The following is a 26,037-nucleotide window of genomic DNA, read 5'->3' as shown; positions in this document are numbered from 1 at the left end:
TTTGTTCCCTGACCTTGCATGAAGCAGTTTTTGCCTCAAGATTTGGTGCAAGAAGAAGATTGTTCTGTGCTGAAGTCTCCTTTTCATGATCTAACGCACAGCTAATCCAGTTTTCAGGTAGCTCGTGTGTAAGACACAGTTGTTTTACCCAGAGCCATAGGTTAAATCTTTCATTTCGTCACACCACTGCTGATAGGGTGCAGTGTCACACATGCTAAATTAAGGTTCTTTCCAACCCTCACTTACAAAGTTATGTGCAAAGTAATTACACACTCTCACATGCACACTCATGCACTTGCTCATGCATGCACACATTATCTAACAGGACCATGTTGTTCTTTCGCCCATATTATGTTTATTCCCATGAGAACACACAGAAAACAGATGACATTCCAGCAATGAAAGATGAGCTCTCTCTAATGACAAACATATCATTTTGCAAATGGAATACATAGTAAGATGCTCTAATGTCACAGTGAAAATAAATACATTGATTGGACAAGCATCTGTAAAAAAGAAAGAAGAGAAAACATTCAATTGGGGAGTGGGAGATTTTAAAGTATCAGGAATCTCACTTTTCTATCAAGAAATGATAATTGGATATTAACACATTAACTGATAACATATTGTAGAAATCTCATAATTTGCATGCCTAAAAAATACCCTGTATTTCTTACTGTATTAAACTCAGCAATGGGGGTGGGGGGTGGTGGGGGGGACAAAGGAGTTGATTCATGCATGCAAGCTCTGATGTGTACTTTCAAAGAAAAGTCAAAAAATAGTCTATGGCTTTAACTGCACAGGTGTCTGCTTCCAAAACAGTAGTCACAAGGGCCATACACTATATCAAGGAAAAGACCCAGGGGCTGTTTGTGGAAGAGGGCCAAAGTGCGGATTGAACCGAGTGTGTGTGGACAAAGGAGACTTCAAATTATATAGGGGAAAACTAAAGGTGAAGGTCAGAGGAAATAGTTAGAAATAGAGGCAAATACTGCAGGTGTTGGGCTGGCCAGATACTAAACCTGTGAGATTAGACAGAAAACCTGCATCTATCATCAGCAGCTTTTATGCAACTGCAAAATAACAAAGTTGAATGTCTTCTGAATATTTTAAACAAAAAGAAAACAAACATAAAAGGATACATGGAGCATTTCATTTGCTTGTGTAGCAGCTGAAATATTCATGTGTGTGTGTGGTGTATAAAAATCAAGAACATTTCAAATAGCAGTTGAGCATAAATATTCCATATAAATATTTGAATCTACATTTGAATGTGACTTTTAAAGAGGACTGACATGCATCAGTTAGTAGCAGTGGCTAGGTGGGCGGTTAAGTCAGTGTGGAGTCACCTCATGGGAAATTGTGCTTCACATACCAAGAAATGGGCTTGGAATTAATGTTTTAGTTGCTGCAGTGGGATGGAGGAATTAAATCTTTAATCAGCCAAGAAGTTTTCAAAATAGTCAAGTGAGTAGCATTTAGCTTTTACCAGCATTGAAATACTTCCCTTTTGTTAATTTCAAACCCTGAAATTGAGTATAAAATGAGGTACTTGCTGGTTTCTTTTGGGTCAAGGCTCCCAGTGTGTCGAGGAGACAGTTAGACAACACACAATGGGAGTATTTAGGACAGTACAACCATGAGGAAGGTGTGAACAAAGAATACAAAACTGGATTGCAGTTGCCACTAGACTTTGCCTTTTATAGAACATTTTCCTACATCTTGTCTTGCCTATGCGAACTAGAGGCCATATACATTTCCTCCTAGGAGAACGCCGTTTCGGACACAGAATAATAACAACACTGACAGAGAAAGGAAATAATAATCTCCCATGTTTTTTTTTCAAATTCATCAATAACAAGGTTCCATTACCACGCAGAAGCTGCTGTCAGACACATTAGTTGAGTTATGAGACTGATACTCTGCTTAAATGAAGGTGAATCAACACACTCTAAAATGAGAATACTGGAGTATCCATAATAAGCCCATGGTACTCTGTCATGGCTACCAGGTTTAGCTCAAGTTAACGTTATACAACTTGAGCTGTTATAGCAGTAAGTGGTCATTATGATTATAAAAGGACAATCTGAACCACCGACCTTTAAGTGTAGATATAGATATTTTACGTGTGTGTCTGTGTATGTGTACTTACATGTCTACAAAACCAATCTATACTATAGATTGACACTCTAGTAGAGGAGTATTGCACGAGTCGGGGAGAGGAGACGGATGTCTTGTTTCTCCAAGCACTGCAGTGGAACAAGCTGGCCATTGACTAAATGAAGCATTATTTTGCCCTTTCCTCTTGTCCAGTTTTTCCTGGGTTTTTAGCTGAAGTGGCCAATCAGTCAGGTAGTCCATCAGCAAGGGGCAGCTCCTCTAAAGCAGCAGCTGAGCCATTGGTCTCTCCTCTGTCACCCCCTGAATCTCTCTCCTCCTTGTCCTCATCCTGGCTTAGTGGGTCCTGTTTGGACAGGCGGTTTAGGGGGTCAAAAGTTTGAATTTTAGGCTCAGGGCTGAGGAGTGAAAGCTGAGGCAATAGAGGCCCCTCCCGAAGCTTAGCAGCTAGGTCCTTGGCGCTGCAGGCGGGAGTGTTGGTCTCGTAGACATCGTGGAAGTTGTTGTAGTCTACCTCATAGAAGCCCTTCTCCAACGAGAGGACCGGAGTGAAGCGATAGCCCCAAAGCACCTCTGTGTCCAGGTAGGAACTTCGTGCCTGACATGTCATCCCTGTCACAAGCATGGATAGGTGTATGTGTCCACAAACACACAAACATACACACAACATCAATATGTCACACACATACACCAGGAATGAAAACAGGCAAGTACACACACAATCAGAGTGGACAGGTAAACAAACACACACAGAGATGGAAAGAAGCGTGGGGAGAAAGAGAGACAGCATTAGTGAATTATTCATGGTTATATAGGAAGTGCATGCAGAAAGGGCCAAGACCTGCACAGTTTCCTCAAAACCTCCATCATGTTTGATAATACTACAATGCTGGAAATGTCACTGATCTGAACAGACAGGTCTGTTTTTCTTTTTTTTTTTTTTTTTTAAGAAAGAATCAGCAGTTGATGATTAAAACACATAAAGGATTTACACAATTGAAAAACTGTCAGTATTTATTTTCTGAGGTATGTTTTGGTCAATACCCTTTTTCCTCCAAAATTAGCGCGTACAAGCAGGTTTTTTAAACACAGGTAAACCCACTAAAAAGCTGATTAATACCTTTTCCCTGCCAGTCAAGTTTGCCTTTCTGAGGACGCACACAACTGAAAGGAGCAATATCATTACATGCACTTACAGAGTATACACACAAATGGAGTGGAGAAGATGGAGGGGAGAAAGAGTGAGTTGCTAGTACGCCGTGCAAGCTATCTGCCACGTCCCATCGTCCCAAGACTCTGTTTGAGATGCTTCGATTGGTGATTGTGTTTTTAAAACTTATTTTGGGGCTTTAGCTCGCTCTTTCATCCTCAACTGCAGTATAGCCAGGGTGTTTCTGGTTGAACAACACCGGGCACGTGATAGGTCTGTCTACAGTGTCTTTGTGCACTGAAAGAAATTACAACAGGAAAATTAACGGGGTGTTTACATCAATGCCGATCATAGCCAGAGCCAATAAATACCTACTGCAGAATCATTTGACCTGGCTGTGAATGCCAATTTTACCCTTTTCCATTGTCGACAAAGCCCAATATTAGTGGGTCTTTGTGGGTTTTTTGAGCAGTGGAAAAGGGGCTCAAGTCAGAAAAAAGAGCACATTTGGCAGACTGGATTTGCAACTGCACTTGCTTTGGAAATGCAACAAAGACCTCAGCTTCACTATAAGTTTTTACTCTTTAACTGTTATGGTAGTATCAAGTATACATTTTGACACATCACATAATGGTCTATTTTTGGAAAAGTGTTGGTTTGTAAATGTCACACAGGTGTGACCTTTTGAATTGCAATACCACAGGTGCAACCAATGACATGAATGATGGCTCAGTTCCATTAAGTGTCCTAGCAGCTTCGGTGAGTCAGCAAATGCAATACCACAAACACTTCAACAGAATGCAGCCATTACTTCTGTAATTAGTAACACTTGTGCTTTCAGTGTCAGCCATGAAAATGTGTATTAATTACAATACAATTAATAACAATTTAGGAATTACAAAACACAACACAATTAATTACAAATGAGCTCCATTGTTATGGTACTGTAAGGTATGAATCTTAGGTTAAGTGGAAACAAGACTGCTATGCTATCATTAGCGGTTAACAAGCTAGCCACTATCATTAGGCTATCTCTTGAGGATTCATCATTATCATAAATAACATAAACAATTGTGCATAAGCCCCATAATGCTTAAACAGATCCATGATCGAATAGTGAGGAAAGGTGGTAAAGAAATGGAACCAAACTAGCATGTAGCTAGTCCAACTTACTCTTAAACCTTGAAATGATAAGCTTCTTAAGGAGATGTGTTACCGTTATTTTACATTTCTCACTCACCCCTGTCTGGTTTTACAAGGCTCTGTGCTATTTAGCTAATTGGACTCCTAATTGGGAAAACGGCCACAAGTTAATGACGGCAACAACATATTACAACCACCTTTCAAGCCTACAGGCGAGGCAGGGAGTATCTGACACACACTTTGGGTCGAATATCACTTTAAACAAAAAACATCACCACAGATGACTTCCTCATCATACTGTAATGTGCGATTTCCCTTACGCATATTTTCACCAACAACACTAAGCATGTCCTCTAAAATAGACGTAGATGCCAAATTTGATATGGTGTCTAATGTCATGGTGAGAGGAGGGGCTTTTGCACCTTTTCTTCAGCTTTCCCTGTGGATATAAGTGGCCTAGTTTCCACATTTAACTTGTGAAATGTTTGATGTTCCTGTGACTGGATTATCAAAGACAATATAGTGTCTTTCACTTCCTAACGAGAAGGGTTTCTATACCGGTGACTGAGGGTGTTTGCACATTGTTTGTGCTGGTTTCAAATTCTTTAGCTAATACTATCTAAATACATCACCTTATGTTATGAAGAACTATTAATATCTCATCATATTAGTAATTTCAAGATTCTATATCACAGTTCAAGAGTCCAGCTGCCTTTGACTTAAAACTTGTGTATGTCCTATGGAAGACAGAGACTTAATATTTTAAGGATGCACCGGTAAACACATTTTGAGAGCAGTGATTTCCTGAGGGATTGTCAAAATGAGCAATCTATTCATGAGTGAATTAATTCCGAATATGAGCAAACAAGGATGTACCACGGCTCTGCCACATATACACATACACACAAACAGTTTTCAGATACCACTGTTACAAATACTGCAAAAGATCTGTAGTTGAAGACACACTTTCCACTTTTCACTATCAGCTTAAACAATTACTGTATGGTAATGTGTGCCTTTTTCTACTGCTATAGGCTCTCGGATCCGGAACAGCATATTGGCTTTTTCCCTTTACATATTTTGCAAACAGTACCTGTATTCTGTTGAAAAAAGTCTGCTGCAGGCTGCTGTGTGTGTAGGAGACACTTGTGCTGTGATGTATTCATGGGCTACAAAGACTTGACAGTTTGAAGAGATTACAGAATTTGTATTATTTTTTTTCCATAACAATGTGTGCTCAGTGTGTGACTTTCAGGCTTTAGATGCACAGACCTTCTCACCAAACTAATAAAAAAAAAACAATGCAAGTTTAACTCAAACATGGGACAATTTTGTGGCCCCTATTTCACCTTGTGGAGTGCAGTGCAGTTTTTCATTATTATTACTGACTTCTGTGATTATGTTGGTTCTACACCTGAGCCACAGTGACAAAGTAACAAACAATGAGCACACAAAGGCATCTCAGAAGGGATGTTGTGAATCTGGTTGCTTCTTGCATTACAAAAGCTGTTGCTGGGGATTTCAAAAGGCATGTAAAGGCACAAACAGCTTCGCTTCACCTAAACAATCAGAGCAGCAAGAACACGCTTCAACTCAAATGCTGGAAACAGGACAGAGAATACAAAAGCAGCTGGATAATCTTTGAAAATAAATGGTGCATGAGCGAACAAGAGGAAACAATGAATCAATGAACAATGAACAGACTTTTCTCACTACAGATATTTTGCCTTGACAAATACAGGTGTATTTAATAAGTTTAAAAATGTCTATTTTCCATTCGGGTGTGTCAGTTTCAGGGTCCTGGTATTGTGCATGCTGGCTTACTGGCACATCCAAATGGAAGATGTGTCATTATTGATGTTATTAGCTACACCTGTGCTTTACCAATGTTGACACACCCGTTGTAACTGCTGCAATCACATGCTGCTGCTGCTTTTCATGTAGCACGCCATGAGGGCTTTTGGCCTCCACCATCCACCTCTAGACTCTGACTACATCCCCCTGGGGGATCTTTTTTGTTGTCACTCCCCAGTCTCTGCTGGGCTCATCTTGATGTTTTTTTTCCAGACTGTGAGCCCGTATGTCATATCAACTCTTGACGTATTTTGTATTCATGTGATATTGCGTTCCAGGTGAGCTTGCTGACTAAATCATTGTTATTAATTACACCTGTGCACATCCTTCTATGATTTCTGCAGTGGAAAAAGACTGTTTTTGTCATTTAGTATTGGAACACACCTAACCTATTACTGTTCATTGTTGTACATAAGAGATATGGTTGAGCTTATGTCAAATGAAAAAAACGATGATTTGAGAAAAGATAACAGGATGTCAACAGTATAAAAACTACGACCAGGTCTTGTTCATGTGTTATTTTACAAATTGCAGTTTCCCCTCTTTGTGTCCTGTGCTGACTAAGCTTAGATTTGGCACGTAACCTGTATTGTCTGTATCTGTATTCTCAGGGCTTGTCTTGTGACTTCAGTTTTATTTCTTTTTTTTTTTTTTTCTTTTTGGTCTATGGGCAAATTAAATTTTGTGAGGAACACTAGGCTACTTCAACTACAAGGACACTCTGGGAGGACAGAAGATAAACTGTGACACTAAGGAGTATGAACATGTCTCAATATTTGGCTGAGAATCTGGAGTCAGCTGGAGGTTTGAAACTTCTAAGAATGGGGCTTTTTAACTGGATATTGGTTGTGCCTGGTTTTGGTCATATTTCTATTTGACAATACTGTTTGTTTTATATGCACACTGGTAACTAAGATGTCTGGTTGGCCCAGAGATAATATGATTACCACTTTTGTCTCGGTGAAACCACTACAATTAACCTTTCCTAAGATTTACTTTTAGACCCTGCCACAGGTGCCTGTTTCCCTGTATTTTGCTGGCGAGTATAAAAAAAAAATTAAAATGTCACTGCAGAGGTTCTTGTTGACACATCCACAATACTGATGCAAGATCCTTTCTGTATTCTGAGAAATTGCACAAAGCATGTCTTATTTGATATAGAAATAATGTACTGTAAAGGAAACAGCACACAAAGCAGCTTTAAACCCATGACTTTCAGAGCTACCCCAATAATAAAAACAAGGATTGTTGTTGGCAACACAGACACGTATGACTGATGATGAGAACAAGCACCAGAAACTGCAGCATAATCACTTTCTGTTCAGAGCAATATGTTATACTTAACTTTGTACTTCTTATGGTTCAAGTTTTGTGATTGAATGTATTCTACAGGCATGGCTACATACCTTATGAAAAATATACAGGTAGACATCTAAAGTCTTGAGATCCCACAGCCATTTAAAGGGAGCTGTGATAGTAGAGAATTTCAGTTTTGTTTGTCTAATAAGGGCTTGAACACTTTGGAGATGTTGAAACAAAAAGATGGTTGCAAACAGTGTTTGCAGACTACATAATTTCTGATATTGTACTTAAAAATAAAAATGTTTAATATAATAAAGTGGAGGTGAAAAGCGATAGAAGGGCAGAATACATGGAATTGTTAATTAAAAAAAAAAACCTTCAGGTGGACTGGTAAATTAAATCTGTGACATAGAAGTAAAATAATTTACAGTGTACCTCAAAATTCTACACACAATACCCCACAATGACAAAGTGGAAAAAAAGTTTGCTTGAAATTTTTGCAAATATATTAAAAATAAAAAACAAACAAAAAATCACAACGTGTGAAAGTATTCACAGTCTTTGCCATGACACACACAATTGAGCTCAGGTATATTCTGTTTATACTGATCATCCTTCAGATGTTTCTACAACTTGATTGGAGTCCACCTGTGGTAAATTCAGTTGATTGGACATGATTTGGAAAGGCACACACCTGTCTATATAAGGTCCCATAGTTGACAGTGCATGTCAGAGCACAAACTAAGCCATGAAGTCCAAGGAACTGTCTGTAGACCTCTGAGACAGGATTGTATAGAGGCACAGATGTGGGGAAGGGTACAGAAAAAATCCTGCAGCATTGAAAGTCCCAATGAGCACAGTGGCCTCAATCATCCATAAATGGAAGAAGTTTGGAACCACCAGGACTCTTCCTAGAGCTGGCCACCTGGCCAATCTGAGCGATCGGGGCAGAAGGGCCTCAGTCAGGGAGGTGACCAAGAACCTGATGGTCATTCTGACAGTGCTCCAGCGTTGCTCTGTGGAGAGAGGAGAAGCTTCCAGAAGGACAACCATTTCTGCAGCACTCCACCAATCAGGCCTGTATGGTAGAGTGGCCAGACGGAAGCCACTCCTCAGTAAAAGGCACATGACAGCCCACCTGGAGTTTACCAAAAGGCACCTGAAGGACTCTCGGACCATGAGAAACAAAATTCTCTGGTCTTATGAAACAAAGATTGAACTCTTTGGCCTGAATGCCAAGCGTCATGTCTGGAGGAAACCAGGCACTGCTCATCACCTGGCCAATAACCATCCCTACAGTGAAGCATGGTGGTGGCAGCATCATGCTGTGGGGATGTTTTTTGGCGGCAGGAAGTGGGAGACTAGTCAGGGTCGGGGGAAAGATGAATGCAGCAATGTACAGAGACATCCTTGATGATAACCTGCTCCAGAGCGCTCTGGACTTCGGACAGGGGTGAAGGTTCATCTTCCAAAAGGACAACGACCCTAAGCACACAGCTTCACTCTGTGAATGTCCTTGAGTGGCCCAGCCAGAGCCCAGACTTGAACCTGACTGAACATCTCTGTAGAGATCTTAAAATGGCTGTGCACCGACGCTCCCCTTCCAAGCTGATGGAGCTTGAGAGGTTCTGCAAAGACAACTGGGAGAAACTGCCCCCCCCCCCCCCCCCCCCCCAAAAAAAAAAAAAAGTGTGCCAAGCTTGTAACATCATACTCAAAAAGACTTGAGGCTGTAATTGCTGCCAAAGGTGCTTCAACAAAGTATTGAGCAAAAGCTGTGAATACTTATATACATGTTATATGTTTTTTATCTCTAATAAATTTGCAAAAGTTTCAAGCAAACTTTTTTCACTTTGTCATTATGTGTGTGTGTGTGTGTGTGTGTGTGTGTGTGTAGAATTTTGATGTACAAAAATCAATTTAATCCATTCTGGAATGAGGCTGTAACATAACAAAATGTGGAAAAAGTGAAGCGCAGTGAATACTTTCTGGATGCACTGTATTTGTAAAATCTGTGAAATAAGGTTTAGCTAGAATTTTGATATTCATAAACATGATTTTGGTTTTTAACTCATTTTCTTCTCTCAGGAGAATGTATTTGAATATATTGTACGCTGCTTCTATTTTATGTATTTTCAGTGTGGTTATACTATGTCCTTAAATACAAGGACAGAATGGTCGTTAGTTAGTTGGTTTGTTTGTGACAAAAGTAAAACAAATGCTTTGGGAGTGCCTAGGAAACAAATGTTCTAAATGATTCCCGGAGCCTGACTCACAATTACACTGAAAACCTCAGGCTGGTTGTCAAACAAACAACCACCAAGTGATGGCTGATGAAAGAGAAAAGGAAGATGTTTCACCGCCCTCTTATCTGTCACTTCCAGAGTCTGTGACAGCATCCAGCTCGTGATGTTTCAAACATTTAGTTTGATAGTGAGTTTTTATGCTGTAGTAGGCTGTATAGCCTCTGCAGTTAATCAATGGAGATCATCATATGCTGATTTGAATCATTTATCAGATCATTTCTTGCTTGATATGAAACCATAATTGTCTATCCTGACTTTTTTTTTTTTATTTCATTAAAAATAAAGCAAATGTGCTGTCTCTCTCCCCTAGCATTGCCCCTTGAGTTTTTAGAATATTAAATCTTATGCTATCCTGTTGGATCAGATAAAAATATAATTTTATGCATACCACAGTATCGGCCATCCATTCACTGACTAACTACATTGACAGCACATTCATCATTTTCAAAAAAGCAAGTGAGGGTGCTTAGTCAGCTATACATTTGACTGTTTTTGACCTTAGAGCCTTAAACCCAATTAAAAAGGCATGATTGTAAATTAGAAGGCTACTTTTTTTTCAGGTTTAAACCCTGATGTTCCATTTCTTGTCCTAGAGACCCCGGGTTCTTTTTTTTTTTTTTTTTTTTTTTTTTTTTTTTTTTAATTAATTTGATACTTGACCTACTTTAGTCTTATGAGAATTTCTTAGAAATGTGATTTTGAACTGATGACATGTCTCAGAGGTCTTTACGTATGTTTGGGGTCTCAAAGATCACAGCTGTAAAATATGGTTTTATGCAATTCATTTTCACATGCTCTATATCTGTGGATGGACTTGAATTTTGATGTCATCCTACTCTTCCCAAACCTCAGATAAGGCTTTTGTTATAAATATGTTTTATAACATGAAGCTGACCCCAAGCTGGTATAACAGATAAAACCTGAAATGTTTTCTCATTTGATGTAATAACCATTTAGTGGTAATGGACTGAAAGTGCATGTACAGTGTGTGGCAAGGGGAGAGAGGTGTTACCACCTCAATACTGATTTATAAGACTGATAGCTGATTTTTTTTTTTTTTTTTTTTTTCCTGTTTGTTTGTGTAAAAAAACATACAGCAGTGGGGTCAGTAGGAGCCCCAAGCATTGTATAAATAAAGCCACTGTAAACAAAACACAAGTGTTAATCAAACCCTTGAAGTTTTTAGTTCCAGTGTTTTCTGGCTGCTAAATGAACCTAATGAAAAAAATTGAACATAAATATCATAATTGGAAAAACTAAAAGACTAAAAATTGAGTTATCCCGTAATTCCCAGGCTTATGTCCTGTGACCTGTTTAGTCATTTTTATTAGGGTTAACAGGGGACAGAAGTAAAGGGGGAGGGCTCGTGGATGGGTAGATGGGTCTGCTGGCTAACGGTCAAGGGCGATGATGACATAACCTCTACGCGATGCCATGGTCTCTGCTGGTGAAGCGAAAGGTGATTTAATGCCTGAGTCAAGTATCCAGCAGCGTGAGCAGGAAGCATGATGACTACTGGTGCTTTGGAGGGGGGGGGAGAAAAAAAAATCAAAAATGAAATAGAGCAGAAATGCTCAGATGCATGCAAAGCCATGCCTGATCGCATTAGGGAGCTCGGTGGTTTGTTCGAGTTTTTAAAAAGACAATTGTGTCCACAAGACTAAATGCTCCTAATCAACCAGTGTGTCTCATTTACTGATGCAAAGTACGGTGATATCCACTAAAGTAAATTAGTGACATGTATAATGCATTGTATTTCAAATGAGTGGATTATAATTAGTCCTTGAACAAAGGCCAATAAACAATTCAGTTTAGGCATATAAACAATAACTGATTTAGCCAATGCCCAACAGACAACATGTTAGAACAGCAAATTAACAGTTAGCTGTGGGCCATCATGTTGTGAAGGTTTCTGTGTTCATCACACTCTAATGATGAATAAAAAGGCGACTGATGGGTATAGATTGATTGCCGAGTTGAATCTCCATGTTTCCTCTTCCGCCCTTGGGCCCAGACTCATTCTGGGAAACAGGAGCTGCGTGGAACTTTACAGAAACACCAGGTAACGTCTGCCTCGTAAATGTAACCAGCCTGGAGCACTTTTCAGGACTGCTTGGCCTTTACCCAAAACACAGACCAGCAGTGTGGGCAGCTACACTTCATTCATTTTGAAATAAACAATATCAAAGACATAACCTTGAAGTAGCAACAGTGGAAATGCGGGTGCCAGTGAGTTCAGAGAAACATTTGGAAGGCTGATCAACTTTCAGTCATTTGGCTCAGTTGAAGTAACAAATACTTGGAAATGTGTGGTAGTAATTTGTTGATGAAGGCAGAACTGTAGTTGTAGGAAATGTGCAAAAGAGAACAACAGACATTCATCAGCTGTTATAAAATCATCAAAAATATAAAGTCCTTAATACCTGCACTAACTTTGAACTGCAATGCATTTATATTATTTATGTCTCACTTAGAGAGTCGATTATCTGTTAATGTCAGCCACTCTGTCTTTCCATCCATTACAATATTATCTTTTGCAATCTGCAGTACTTACAGGTACTCACTCCTGCTCCTCCTCTCTTTTAGGCCGCAGTATCTTTCCATGTAAGCCTCTTCTGCCTTTCCATCCATTTATCCATCCTCCCATCCCGCCCACTCAGCTCACTTCCTGCATCCAACAGTTCATCAATCTCTGTCTCTCTCTATTCATCTATCCGTCATCCATATGTCCTCCTGTTTCACCTTTCTCCCTGTCTTTGCCTTTATCACTTCCCATAATCCCCCACTCCCCATCCCCCTTTTCCATACCTGTGGCCTCCACCATTCCCTCAAGGATAACCACGATCTCGAACTCCTCCTTCTCCATTTGTGCCATTGACATCTCCCAGAAGGGGCTTTTCTCGTTGATCTCGTGAGAGATGATGAGCGGCGACACCAGGAACAGCCGGTCGTCTCCCGTGTCAAAGCCGATGTTGATGTCAGTCTGGTTGAGCGGGATGAACTCCCCCTCCTTGGTCTGCTGCGAGCGGATCAGCTTTGCTCGGATCGATGCCTCTACGATGTGAGAGTTCCTCAGGTCCCCCACCCGAAACATCAGGCACATCTTGTTGTCTCGCACCGATATCACAGCATTGTGTGAGAACATGAGGGTCTCGGCGCGGTTCTTTGGCTGTGAGATCTTGACAAACATGCAGCCCACCATCATGGCGTTAACAATGGAACCCAAGATGGCCTGCACCAAAAGCAGTATGATGCCTTCAGGGCATTTCTCTGTGATCACACGGTAACCGTACCCAATGGTGGTCTCCGTTTCAATGGAGAAGAGGAAGGCTGAGACAAAACTGTTGAGGTTCTCCACACATGGGGTCCAGCCCTCCTCGTCAGCATGCACCAGATCCCCACGGATGAGCGCTATCAGCCACCACAGAAAGCCGAAGAAAAGCCAGTTGACTACGTACACCAAGGTGAAAATGAAGAGGCTAAGACGCCAGCGTAGGTCCACAAGCGTAGTGAACAAGTCACTGAGGTAACGGTAGGTCTCTTGCACATTTCCATGATGGACGTTGCACTTGCCGTCCTTCTGCACGTATCGCTGACGTGGCTTCTTCGCCGGGTCAGAAATCAAGTGGGTTCGCTCTGTCGAGATCTGAGCCTCCCGCAAGTGTTTGGGAAGCTTCTTCACCTATGTGGGAAAGGAAAGATACAGAAGGAGAGAGGCAAAATAAGGACACAGAGGTGAAAGAAATACGAGCAGGTGAAGAAAGAAAGATGGGAAGAGAGCAAGAAAATAGTGGCTATCTCACTGATTTCCTCGCTATATTGAATCTCTGCTGAAGGATGTAGGTGTTAACATGGTTTGTGGGATTTTCTTTCAGCCTTTACAAAAACACACTGGTCTGTGCTGCAGGCAGTCAGGCTAATAAAATTAAGAGCTGTTACAAAGTCACTGCTCTGTGCTGCTCCACAATGACATTGTCGGTGTACGTATATATGGGGAGAAAGAGAAACACAGAGTAAGGACATAACAAGCACACAAGGACGCCAAGGTCTTTGTTTATGTTGGCCCAGCTCCAGTGAGGCGATCTGGCTCCACAGCTGTGCCCTGCCTGTCTCCATGTCCCCTGCGTTCCCTCCCCTCGCACCCTATGGGACATTGGCAGGCCTGGATAGGAACAGACCTTCCATCTTTCCCCAATAGACCCGTATCGCATCCTTAAAAAGAGTGGCATATGCCTGGGCACACAAGTTGCACCATCTATAAACTGGCTTCCACGCACATACACGCAGGAGTCCAATATTAATTGTTTTACACGGTTTAAGATGACTGCCACACAGCCTGGTGATGTATTCCTGCAGGGGCTGCAGAGAATTTGTCCATTTGCTTAACCCCCTTCTTGGCCTGACGCATACATGACGAAACACACACGTATAGAAGGACAAAGCTGTAAGGCACCTTTCAAACAGGCGAAGGACATGTTGGCAGCACGCTGACACTCTCCAATCCGAGCTGATAATTGAAATGCATTGTGTCGAAGCAAGAAAACAGCTCCTGCTCCGTCTGAATCTCTCAGTACTAATCAGACACCTGCGATCCATCTCTCTTTAGAGTCGTGCTCACATCACCAGGAAGGTTACCTCCCGTTGTGCTTACACCGAACGCTCCTCTGCTCCCATCACACAGACGATCGCTGTCAGAGTTCAGCGGAGGAGGACATTATCTCAGGCCCTACAATATCCCTGCAGTGCATTAGACTGTGGAGCCCAGATAATAAAATCTCTCAGACAGGTTTATTCAGGATAGTTTCATTGAGATGTCATGTGCTGTTTCACTGCTGTCCCATGTACATGCACATTCAGTCAGGCCTGCATGTATCGAGTTTACAGGTATTGATTTGAAGAGATGCCTGTTTAAGGAACGTTTTGACAAAGAAGAATTGAAAGACAATGCGTATTGACCCGCATTGCAATTAGTGGCTTGATGACAATGCGCTTGCTAAATGTCAATGGGCTCCCTTATTACCAGCTGTACTCAGGGATATTGGATCAAATATAAATTCAGTGCACAGTCAATCCACGGTTATTTAGAGTCAAACTGTCCACTGACAACATCACTTAATGTACACAGCTGTTTTTTAAACTGTTGCTAATCAGTACAACACTGCTTGTAAATGAAAGACAGCCAAAATAGGGTCATTCATTTCCACACTTTGGGCCGGGGCTAATTGAGTGATAGATGAAGCTGTCACGAGCAATTCCGCCCAATCTTTGGCCTTTGTAGTCAATACGGTCCCCGGGGGGGTGATGGTGCATAAAGAAATTCATTAGTTCTCCCTTTGTGGCAGTAATAAGTGGTAGGTGTTTTCTCTCATTGAGTCTTTTTTGTCGTGCTTTGAAAGTACAAGCTCCAATCATCTGGAGAATCAGAGAATCAGAACAGACGACCAACACAACTCCACCGACCTTTACAGGGAGCAAGTGAGGTGTCTGTAACTTGACACCTGCTCTCCACAGTTGAACTGAACTATCAGACCTGGAGAAACAAATTTGGTCATGCTTTGTGAGGCTTGATCTAGCTATAATCTGTACCGCTGATTTAATCTGTAAAGTATGTGTACAGCATATCTACCACATATCTAACAGCCTTTTTATCCTCCTCATTCTTGCCATTCTTGAACACCATCACTCTGGTTTTTCTTTCTCACACACAGTCAGCTCTGTCCCTACGAATCATTCCCATCTCTCTATCTCTTCATCTTTTTTGTCTTAATCTGCTTTCTCAATGAGCCCCCGCCAACACACCTCCTTTATTTCACATATTGTCGCTCATGTCACGTGTGTTTTTTTTTTTTTTTTTCCCCAGCTGTGGAAAGAAAAATAAGAATCAGTGCAGTGTTTGACCGGTAGTGGCTGTGCAGTTTACCTGTGCAGGTGTGACTCCTATCTCCATGTTGTGGTCCATGAGGACTCGAGAATCTCCTGCCATTCTCAGCTGAAGCTCAACACCTACAGGACATAAGAAAGTACATTAGTGAATGAGCAGAATGAGATTCAGATCATTGATCACCAACATGAAAATCTGCCAATACAACGGAGTTTAAAGGTCAAAGCTTCAGTGCCCCCACAACATAATGTTCAAGCTTCAGCCATTTCATCTTTCATCTTTTCAACCCGCAGCTACTTAAATTACACATCTGCTTTGAAAAGTACATACATTATGTCTACACTAACAATATTAGGTTGATATATAGTGAAACCCCCCAGGCACAATATTTTCTACCTGTCATTTAAATTGTTTCAATTTGTCAATATGTCAATATGTGTCGGCTGGTGTAATTAGAACCCACAAAAACCCACAAGGGCCGTTTGAATTATTAGGGTCAGGTCTTCAACAGAGTAAGATGTTTACATCTGTGCTGGTTTTTATAATTTTTCTATAAAGTGTTTGTCATACCATTATAACTAGCTAAACTGCAACTAATGACAATGCCATGACATATTTAGACTCAGGGAATGGTACTATATGGGAATTAATTTGTAAACCATTTTTGTACAACTTTAACAAGAGTCAGGTAGAATCTAAACTGTTATTAGCTGATCCAACAATAGAGGCAAACTTAAACTTTGAAGAATAACAGAATAGCAAAATCCAGAGGTATCTGCTCTATGAAAAATGTTACTGTTTGAGACCATACTTTCTTAGTAGAATTCCACTCTTACACGTACATATTTTTCTATTCTAGGTTATTATGTTAATTAGAAAATTGACCACAATGCATTAAATCATTGGCATATGATCTACATTAATATGCAATAAAATTCAATTAGAAGATTAATGGTAGCTGGAACTACTACACAGCTTTTCACATCCATAATGTGGAGGTGAGGTAAAAGCAGGGATGTTATTTCACAAAAAGCCCATATTAAGAGTAGTGACTAATACCAAATATTATCCATATTCAGATGGTGCAGTCTTCTTTCATCCATCCACAGCGACCATTGCTAAATATCATCAAGCTTTCATGATTTTACCATAAATGAAAATGTCTTCAGTTCAAGTTTGCCACTGTACCAATGGTGGTGTCCCCACATAAATCAGCCAGCTGTGATTATGTTTTTTTTGCCAGTGTAAGGTACAGTGAGATATCTAAACATACTTGATGGATTGTTATGAAATTCCATGGTTCTAAGGAGATGACTCCTCCTGACTTTGGTGATTCGCTGACCTTTCATGTCACTCCACCATGAGGTCGATATTTTTGTATTTCAGTAAAAAAGAAAAATTGGATCGCCATGAGATTTGTTTCAGACATTCATGGTCTCCAGATGGTTACTGGATATATACAAACTTTCATCCAGTACCATTATTAGATTAAAATGTTAATCCAATACCTCGTTTTTGACTAACTTATGACATTCCCATAAGCCTCAGCTGCACTTTATGTTTAGTGCTAATTAGCGACTAATAACTACTATGCTAATGCCTCAAAAGGGGACATGGTAAACGTTGTACCTGCAAAACATCAACATAACACTGCCATGTTAGCATGCTGATGTCGGCTCACTGCTGTACTAGAGTACCTAGTACCTAGCTGAACATATTTGTCAAAGTCACAAAATGTTGTGACTGAATGTGTCTGCAAAAATATTCACTGACAACATATTTTCAATTTGCAATTCAACATCTGCTTCTAGCAACTAAAGGTTATGGATATGTTTAGTTATTCACTGAACCAATTAAAGTCAGGGAACCTTTGTGGTCAGCACTTAATCATGAGAGAGGATGTGTATTTGTCTTTTGCTGCCTAAACCTAACCACACGAGGGGCTGATGTTTGACAACTTGCATGTGGCAGACAAGTGTAGCACTTCCAGGAATTATGTTTGTGTTTAGCTAAACAAATCAGTTGCACCTGGAAAAACCAGTAATAACCGGTATGTGCAAATGCACATACTCTTGTTATGGGGAAAAACACATAAAATGTGTGGTAACACTACGATTAACCATAAGAGAGGAAAAATAAAATTGCTGTGTGCCCCCGATATAGTATGTACAAATATAATAAAACAGGATGATAAAGCTGCTGCATTGTCACAGCTGGAAGACTAAAGCAAGGGATTAGCTGTTAACATCACATGGGAGATGACCAAGTGGCCACTGTTGGCTAATTTGCCGGTACAATGAAGCAGGCGCAGCTGCGACGTTTTTAACCGCGTCATTTTCCCAAAGAGCAGGCTTGTCATTGCCAGCCTCGCCAGTAGCTCCAGCTACATGTGCCCACATGCAGACAGATGCATGCACACACTGCTACAAACACAATACAAAGCCTCTCACACACCGATGCTTTCATAATGAGTGAGAGACAGAAATAAATAATCCTGCTTAGCCTACAGTCACAGAAAATCCAGTTGCCCCTTTTTACTTTACATTCAATCAAATATAAAAATGACTGCACATATTATCTTTGTGGTTGTTTTTAGCTCGGCTGGAGCGATAAGGTGATGTGCTGACAGTGTACAATATGTGTGATGTGATTTTAAAGAGTATTTCTCTGCTCCCAAGTATGTATGCCAAAACAGGTATTTTTAAACATCTGTTATGAGGGGTCCAAAGTGACAGGAGAAGTAGAATAGGAACACTTTCAATGTCTCCTGAATGATGTGGGATTTAATAGCAGGTACTGCTATAGTTAAAGAGGGGAGTGGGGTTGTGAGTGTGTCGAGGAGGGGGGCTGGACCTCCGATAAGGCCCTAATTTTAGCAGCAATCTTACAACACCTTTGGAGCTCCACAAGAGGCAATTAAGTTATAGAGCCCCTGGGTGTGTTTGAAAATCAACTAATTTTAATTTACTAATAGAACAAGGGATGCACGAGGCTCTGCAACCGACCCAGCAAAAGAACATGGGTAAATTACTTTTGCCGTTGGTTGCTGTCCTTGACAACACTTGACATTTCTTTGTCATCTGTCTTAGATGTTACTCTATTTGATCGCTGACGAGCGAGGAGAGGGGAAAGCAAAGGCAAGCGCGGAGAAGTGAGAGGACCACGTCACAAATCAGATCCACACAGGAATGTAGTGTTGACATTGATGGTCCAAAGCAAAGGGCAGAGTGACGTGACAGGCATCTGAGCAGGGAAAAGACAGACAGACGGACAGACAGCAGAGGTGCGGGACACACACACACAAAGCCTCTGGAAAACCACACTGAATACATTAAAGGGGTTGCAAGGTCTCGCTTTCTGACTCATTTTAGGTTCTCTCATGAATTAAACATGACTCCCAGGAGATTCGTGAACTCGAGACCTGTGTGTATTTTCAGTGAGGCTGTGATTGCAGTGTCTGTTCACAGCTGCAGACTCAACAAGCCCAAATGAGAGGTGTTCGAACATGGATACCAGCTGGGGTGTTTTATCTTAGTGCTTTAAGAGGGTAACAAGCATTTATCTTGTTACTGGGAGAGTGACAGGATGCTTTGGCTGAATTGTGTTTGTGTGCTGATAACAAGAGCACTCATCTGTTGTGTTTAGAGCCAAGAGGTACTGGTAAACCATGGAACTTGCTTCCTAAGGGATATCTACAGTACATACATTTTCCTTATTTGCTGACGCTGCACGCTATAAACCATAAGTTGTACAGAGCAGCAGCAAAATGTGACTCTTTCCCTTCTAACCTGTGGAAAGATCTATAATTTTCCCTCTGGGTCTGTATTGTACTGAAAAGCACTTGCTCGTGATTTAATTTTTTAACAATTTCAGAACTTCAGAAACTTGTGTTGTCAGCTCTGTGTGCAGTTGTGAAAGGTAATAGCTCGCCTGGAGCAGAGCCAAGAGAGGGTTTTTTATCAATACTAATCACTGCCCCAATGAAGACCCTGCAACAGATTAATTACCTGAATTCTCACTTGATCAACATGCTTGTGAACTGATTCATTCTGCAGATTACTTGTTTTATATCCCATCAAATGGAAGTAATCAATTTAGCTTTTCTAGTCTGTTTTTCTGCTTGAAATTTGCTCAGATGTGCGTGTTTTGTAAATGCTGAGAGTGCTGCTCTCTGCCATGGGGTGCAAGCATTGTATCTCCGAATTGTTTACTTTTCAGGAATAAGAACAATCAGCAGTATCGTCTAAATATATAGCTAACATATATGCGTTTCAGTAAGCCCTCCAGGCTCTCACCTGACAATAGTGCTTATGCTTCCACTCTTCCTCTTTTAGGTTGTAACTCTGCGCATGACAGGGCTACAAATAGCAGTAGGATGCTGCAAACTCAGCAGGGCCCCTTGGTTTACAATACAGATTTGACTATTAGTGGGCACTCATCCATTGATTTCGAGGTCATAGCTTGTGGTTTTCTGTTGGTTCATCAAATACAATGCTGATACTGGAGAGACAGAGAAAAAGAGGCAGAAAGAAAAGAAAGAGGGAGAGAGAAAGAGGAAGAAAAGGGGAAAAGAAGACGCAGCAGAGCTGGGTTTTTAAGAGCCCTGAAACAGCAGCTATATTTACTGAATCACTGCATCAGATAGATATCTTCACTGGCAGAGTCTTTCCAGCTTATGTGCTGTCTCTGTTCCTTGGCCATGGAAGCACTAGAACTTTCTATTTCTTTGATTCCATATCCTCCCTCTCTCCGCCCCCTTAAGTGAAAGCAAAGACTCATGGTTACTGGACCTGTCATGATTATGTCCCGGGCTTAGATTGGCCCATAAAATAACATGGCTTCATCCCTATCTCTGCTCACTTATGACACTTTGAGGTCGGGTGGGTCAAATGACTAAAAACAGCCCCAGCTCGTTTGGCTCCAGGCAGAACAAACACACACACACACACACACACACACACACACACACACACACACACACACACAAAGTTCATACCATCCCTGCCTCCCATTTTCCCATTACGCCCGATAGTGAGCTGAGTGTATCCAGTTGTGTCCTTCTCATGGATGACCTTCTCTGGAGTGACACTGCTGCACCGAGATGTTTGACTCACACTCGAGAATTCATTTCTCTAATGATGTGCAACACACACACACACACACACACACACACACACACACACACCCTTCTTTCTGTCTCACTGTCCACATTCAATCTCCCTCTTACGGTACTTTTTGCACAAACCAAGAATAGCTATTGTGTTGCTGCATGTTTCAGATCTGCCTCACTCTTCCGCTATGATGAGGATGTTTTTTTTGGATTTTTCCTTAAGTGACAGCCAAGATTTCACATTGCTGCTGAAGTAGGAGGGGATGGGATTAACACCCAACACATGTTGGAGCCAAATAACACCCTCTTCAACCACGCTGACGTGGAACATGAAGAGACGTGATGGAGAAAGATGTTAGATGTGAGAGGCTGAGTGGGTGGGCACGCTCCCCAACACCCTGTTTCTTGTTCTTATCAGTCATGTCTGTCAGGCTCCTGCTGTGATGTATGGCTTTAGATCCCAGAGTCCCCATGTCACTGCTCTGTCATAGAGAGGAAGAGTGACGGTGAAGCAAAAGCACAAACTAGAATGAGCAGGAAGTATGTGGAGTATTATCCTGTGTTTTTCACAATAATACTACACTAATTTAGTGATTATTTATAAATCAGAACCACTTGTACAAATCCTCTGCATCAAACTTGATCCTACTATACTGCATGTGGTTCATTAATCTTCTGTCTAACCTCACTGTAGAGGACAGGGGAACTGGTGAGAGTGGAAGGAGGGAGAACGGGGGGGTCCATGAGTGGGGTGGGGCTGGGCTGTGGAGCCAGGCAGCACATGCTGAATGCTGGAGGAGCCAAAGGTCAAATGGTCTTGATTGGAATTCCTGACATGCTTCACTGTGTCCCCGTGCTTGTCCCTTTGAGGAGCCTCCTTCTCTATAGTCAGCACATACGGAGTCTGAATAAAATGAGATTATTACCCTGCAGTTTCATGTTAAAAAATCCTCAGACCAGCTTGTTTGGCGAAGCAGCTGAGTAACGCACCCCAGGCTCTGAGCAGTTCCTGACAGGGTGTCCTTTAGTGACGAGCTTAAACCTCCACCGCTGACAGAGGATGACAAGGTGTGAATGAGTCGTAGCTGTGTGGACGTGAAGCAAGTTGGAAGAAAAATGCCCAGCAACCACTTACACACACACACACACACACACACACACACACACACACACACACACAGAGAGAGAGAGAATCTGCCAAATAAAATAAATAAGTAAATAAGTCATTCAAACAAAATAGCATGGCAAATAACAATAATTTAAAAAAAAACATGCCACTACCCAGGGCGTATTAACCATACAGTGTTTCTCTATTTCATCTGTGTTAATGAGCTGCAAATGTACAGGGATGTGCTTCCCCTGGGTGATGGATGCTCATGCTTCACAAATGCTGATGTAACACCTGTGAAGAGAAAAAAAAAAAAAACTCTCCAGATGTAGACTAGACCTGAGTGTGTGTTCACTTCCTACATCTTAATTACTCTGCAGTGTTATAGCGCCATTTTTCCAAACGTCTGTGTGCATGTACTGAATGTCCTCTGTTTAGATTGTATGTGAAGCTAAACTGTCCCTGTGCCATATGAATCAGTGAATTTTAGTGTCTGTGCATCACTGTAAGTAAATCATATTCATGGGCATTTGTTATACTGGCCAATTAGTGATGGTGGTTGTAGAGGTTTTAAAAAAAAATCATATCAGAAACCGAACAGTAGCCGAAACCGCCTGCATTATATGAATGCAGGAATCCTGTAACACGATAAACATGAACTCACATGTGATATAGTTAAACTGGTCTGACCTGAATGCTTATCAGCTGGACATGAGACAGTGTAACAACATCTCTGCTGTGCTTAACAAAGGAGTCCACATGAATAGAACAAGGGATCCTCCTTTATTAAACCAACTCCAGATAAAGGCTGATTTAGCCCCACTGGCTGAGCCAGGAGCAGGTGACACTGTAAAACTTCCATTTCATTCCACATAACCTGCCACTGACAGATAAGCGCCCGAGCCGTTATGTAGATTCTTGAGAGCCAGTTAACATGGACATGGGATGTATACAGGAATGTATTTTCACTGCTGTTAAAATGTCACCTGTGACAGATTACACCGGGTAGCCTGACTGGTAACCACGTAGTATTGCTACATCAATGTTATTCCCTCCAACTTACCACCTGAACAGCATAACCAGATGCTACAGATGAGCTCGCTGACAGATGCTAAGGGCAAGGTGACCTGAAGCAAGCAGCCATTTTTACTTATTTGCTGAGAGTTGTACAGATATTGACGCCAGTTCCATGAAACTCCCAAGAGTGAGGAAACAGTATTTTCTGCCCTGATCTCTTTTCCATGACAGGAGACCCTGGATATGTGTGTGTGTGTGTGTGTGTGTGTGTGTGTGTGTGTGTGTGTGTGTGTGTATTTACGCTCTCATGTCCACTCGTGTTGGTATAGATGTGGTGGACAAACAGAATAAAGAGGAGGAGATCCCTGAAGCAGTCATCTCTCAACCACACAGAATGTGAAGGTTTGTTGTATAAGGCTGAAGTAGCGGTTCCATGCACTGTATCTACTTCATACAGGACAGTGACTGGACAGTAGGAGACATACACACAACGAGAAGTCATTGCCGAATCAGTGAATGGGCCGCCCCATAAATCTGGTACATAAGCATCGTAGGTGACAAAACACAGTCGACAGAGGGGCTTGAATTTGCATTTGTTACTGATTTATGAGAGCATAAACAGAGTGATTCTCCTTGTGGGGGGGGTGGGGGGTTGTTGTGTAGGAAATTTTATGCTGCTTATCCAAGAGACTGGATTATATTCATATACAGCTCATAAAGTGCACGGCCGTGACTTTTGAATTATACACAAAGTATTTTTTCAGAGAGCAAAGTGTACAAACTAGAGATCGAGGAGAATAAATACATGACAACTATTTCAGTAGTGCTGCATAAATAATAAGTATATAAGTATATGCATGTAGGTCTATCAACAGCAATACAAAAAAGATACTGTACTTGCATGCAGCACTCTGACATGCACACACATTTTTCTGGGCACTAAATACAAAAAAATAAATAAATAAAATCTACACGCCTGCCTAAGCTCTTGACACAAATGTGCCGCTGTGTTATTAGAGAATGTAGATCTGCTTGAAGAGTGGAGCTTTCCCCACATCCCACTAGAGACACACAGTCTTGACTAAATAAACAGATCCAATTAATTATTCACGGCGTCCTCGCTTTAGAGACTCCCCTTAGATCCTGCTGAGTATTACATCTACCCTTTGCCCTCTTTTGTCCTCTTGTTAGGAAAGATCAGGACATGGATAATAACTGAGCAGGAGGGGAGCAAGGTACACAGCGCTGAGTTGCAGCTACAATGATATCACTGAGAATAAGGTCAAAAGGCCATCCATCAAAAAACATTACGTCCTAGCAGTTTGCACCCCCCCCCCCGCACTCTTTAAAGAGCCGATCACGGTTCAACCAGCTGTAAGCGGGGTCATGGTGGATTACGGTGATAAAAGTAGCCTGAATTGTGGCAAATAGGCAGGTTTTGTTCTAAAGCCATTATTGAGACATTACTCTATCAGACCGGGCCTTCCCATTCCTTTCAGAATGTGCCATATGTGTAAAAAATGTCATTCGTGATGACAGCAGAGATGGCAGCCACTTAGTTATTCCTCCACAGTCTGCCCGAGAATAGATATTAAAAAATGATGCTCCACGCGCTGCCTCGACGCCGTCTTGACATACCCTGATGATGACAACACCAGGAAAGACATGAGCTTTGGGAAGGCTGCACTCGATTAACGTGGCTGCTGAGCCCACTGTATTGTCATCAAAGTTTTACAGCCACAACTCCGGAGATACGTGTCCTGCGGAGTGTGGTGAACTGGAGCCACAGATGAGGAGATAAAAGGGGTGTACATCAGGCAATAAAGCAAGCAGCCCTAATCCTCAGCCCAGAGAGTGTTTCCAGGGAATCAATATAAATGATTTCCTCTCAATGCTTTTGCTGTAGCCTACAGTATTCATGAAAACACAGCCAACAGCTATGACTACCCCATGTCCGTTGCTTCATGTTCTGCTTTTTAATAGATGTATAAGAGTGTGTAAGAGCTGAAACATGCTGCGGCGTGTGTCAACGGTACAAGACACACATTTGCTGTTACACACAGATAGTTACACACGGGTTTGCTCCAGCTCCTTCTACTGCTGCTTCTGCTGCGCTTGTAAAACTCCTGCATTGCACTGAGAGAACTACAGCACGGCACACGAGTAGGCACACACAGCAGGAGTGTTGACGGGCTTTTCTCTGCTTGCGTCAGAGAAATCCATTTGCTTTTTGATTACCCTTTCCCCTGCTATGAGGGCAAGGAGATGCATGGTGATGATCTATGTATCTCTACAGTGACTTGAGATGAAGGAGGCCAGATGTGGTGATAAAGGTTGTGGCTGATGGAGGAGGGTAATCCGGCCACGTTTCCCCATCAACACTTTCCTTCTCTTGCTCTCTTGCTCCTGAAGTGTCTTGCATTGTCTCACATCCCCTCTTGCTATCTGTCCTCGCCTCTCCGTTTCCAGCCATCTGACTCTCATACTTTTCTTATCTCTCCTCAAGTAATGCTCACTTTTCTTTTTTTTTTTATTATCAGGGCAACCCACTCCAGATGGGATTAGTAGCTGTGCAATGAAACCCATAATGCAGTCACAGCATGCGATGCCATCCACAGACAAATTGAGCGGAGGCAGCTTGGACGTGGAGCCACAATTGTACCATGCATCAACGGCTTTACAACCTCCCCTCTCCTCCTCCTTTTGCCATCCTCTTTTTTTCTTCATCAGCGGTGCACGAGGCTTACCTTCAGGTCTCTGCAGGAGTAGCTGGCAGGCTCCCTTCGAGGCATTTCACAGCTGCTCTCCTCACCAGGACTGCGCACTCCTTTCCTGGCTTTGTTCAATCAACGACAGCCCTCCTTGCCTCTCCCCTGCCACCCAGCTCCTTCTGCTCTTCACCGCTCTCTATCTACTCCTATGTGAGAGGGGGGTCTGTCTGTGCATGTGTGTGTGTGAGGGAGAGAGACAGAGAGAGCGTGAGAGAGAGAGAGAGAGAGAGAGAGAGAGGAAGTGTGGGTGAGAGAGGAGATGGAAAGGATGTAAATA

At 41.8% G+C, this 26,037-nt stretch overlaps 1 protein-coding gene across 1 annotated transcript; it reads right to left on the bottom strand.

Moving 5' to 3' along the window:
* Positions 1-335: 335 nt before the first annotated feature.
* Positions 336-26,037, bottom strand: kcnj5 (potassium inwardly rectifying channel subfamily J member 5). The gene is made up of 4 exons (XM_071471839.1): positions 25,737-26,037; positions 15,794-15,876; positions 12,682-13,555; positions 336-2,730 (listed from the first exon to the last, which is right to left on the bottom strand). The coding sequence occupies exons 2-4, from the start codon at positions 15,854-15,856 to the stop codon at positions 2,345-2,347; spliced, it is 1,323 nt and encodes a 440-aa protein (XP_071327940.1). The 5' UTR covers positions 15,857-15,876; positions 25,737-26,037; the 3' UTR covers positions 336-2,344.

The sequence above is a fragment of the Trachinotus anak genome, unplaced genomic scaffold (genome assembly GCF_046630095.1).
Source record: "Trachinotus anak isolate AG129_WGS33_773 ecotype Australia unplaced genomic scaffold, CSIRO_AGI_Tana_v1 ptg000034l, whole genome shotgun sequence".
NCBI classification, from domain to species: Eukaryota; Metazoa; Chordata; class Actinopteri; order Carangiformes; family Carangidae; genus Trachinotus; species Trachinotus anak.
This window is presented reverse-complemented; position numbering and strand designations above follow the sequence as displayed.

Coding starts and splice junctions, on each gene's coding strand:
- kcnj5 (XM_071471839.1), bottom strand. CDS start 15,856: ATGGCAGGAGATTCTCGAGTCCTCATGGACCACAACATGGAGATAGGA. Junction 13,556..15,793: donor TAGGAGTCACACCTGCACAG/GTAAACTGCACA, acceptor TTTCCCACATAG/GTGAAGAAGCTTCCCAAACA. Junction 2,731..12,681: donor GGGAATGGTGGAGGCCACAG/GTATGGAAAAGG, acceptor TGCTTGTGACAG/GGATGACATGTCAGGCACGA.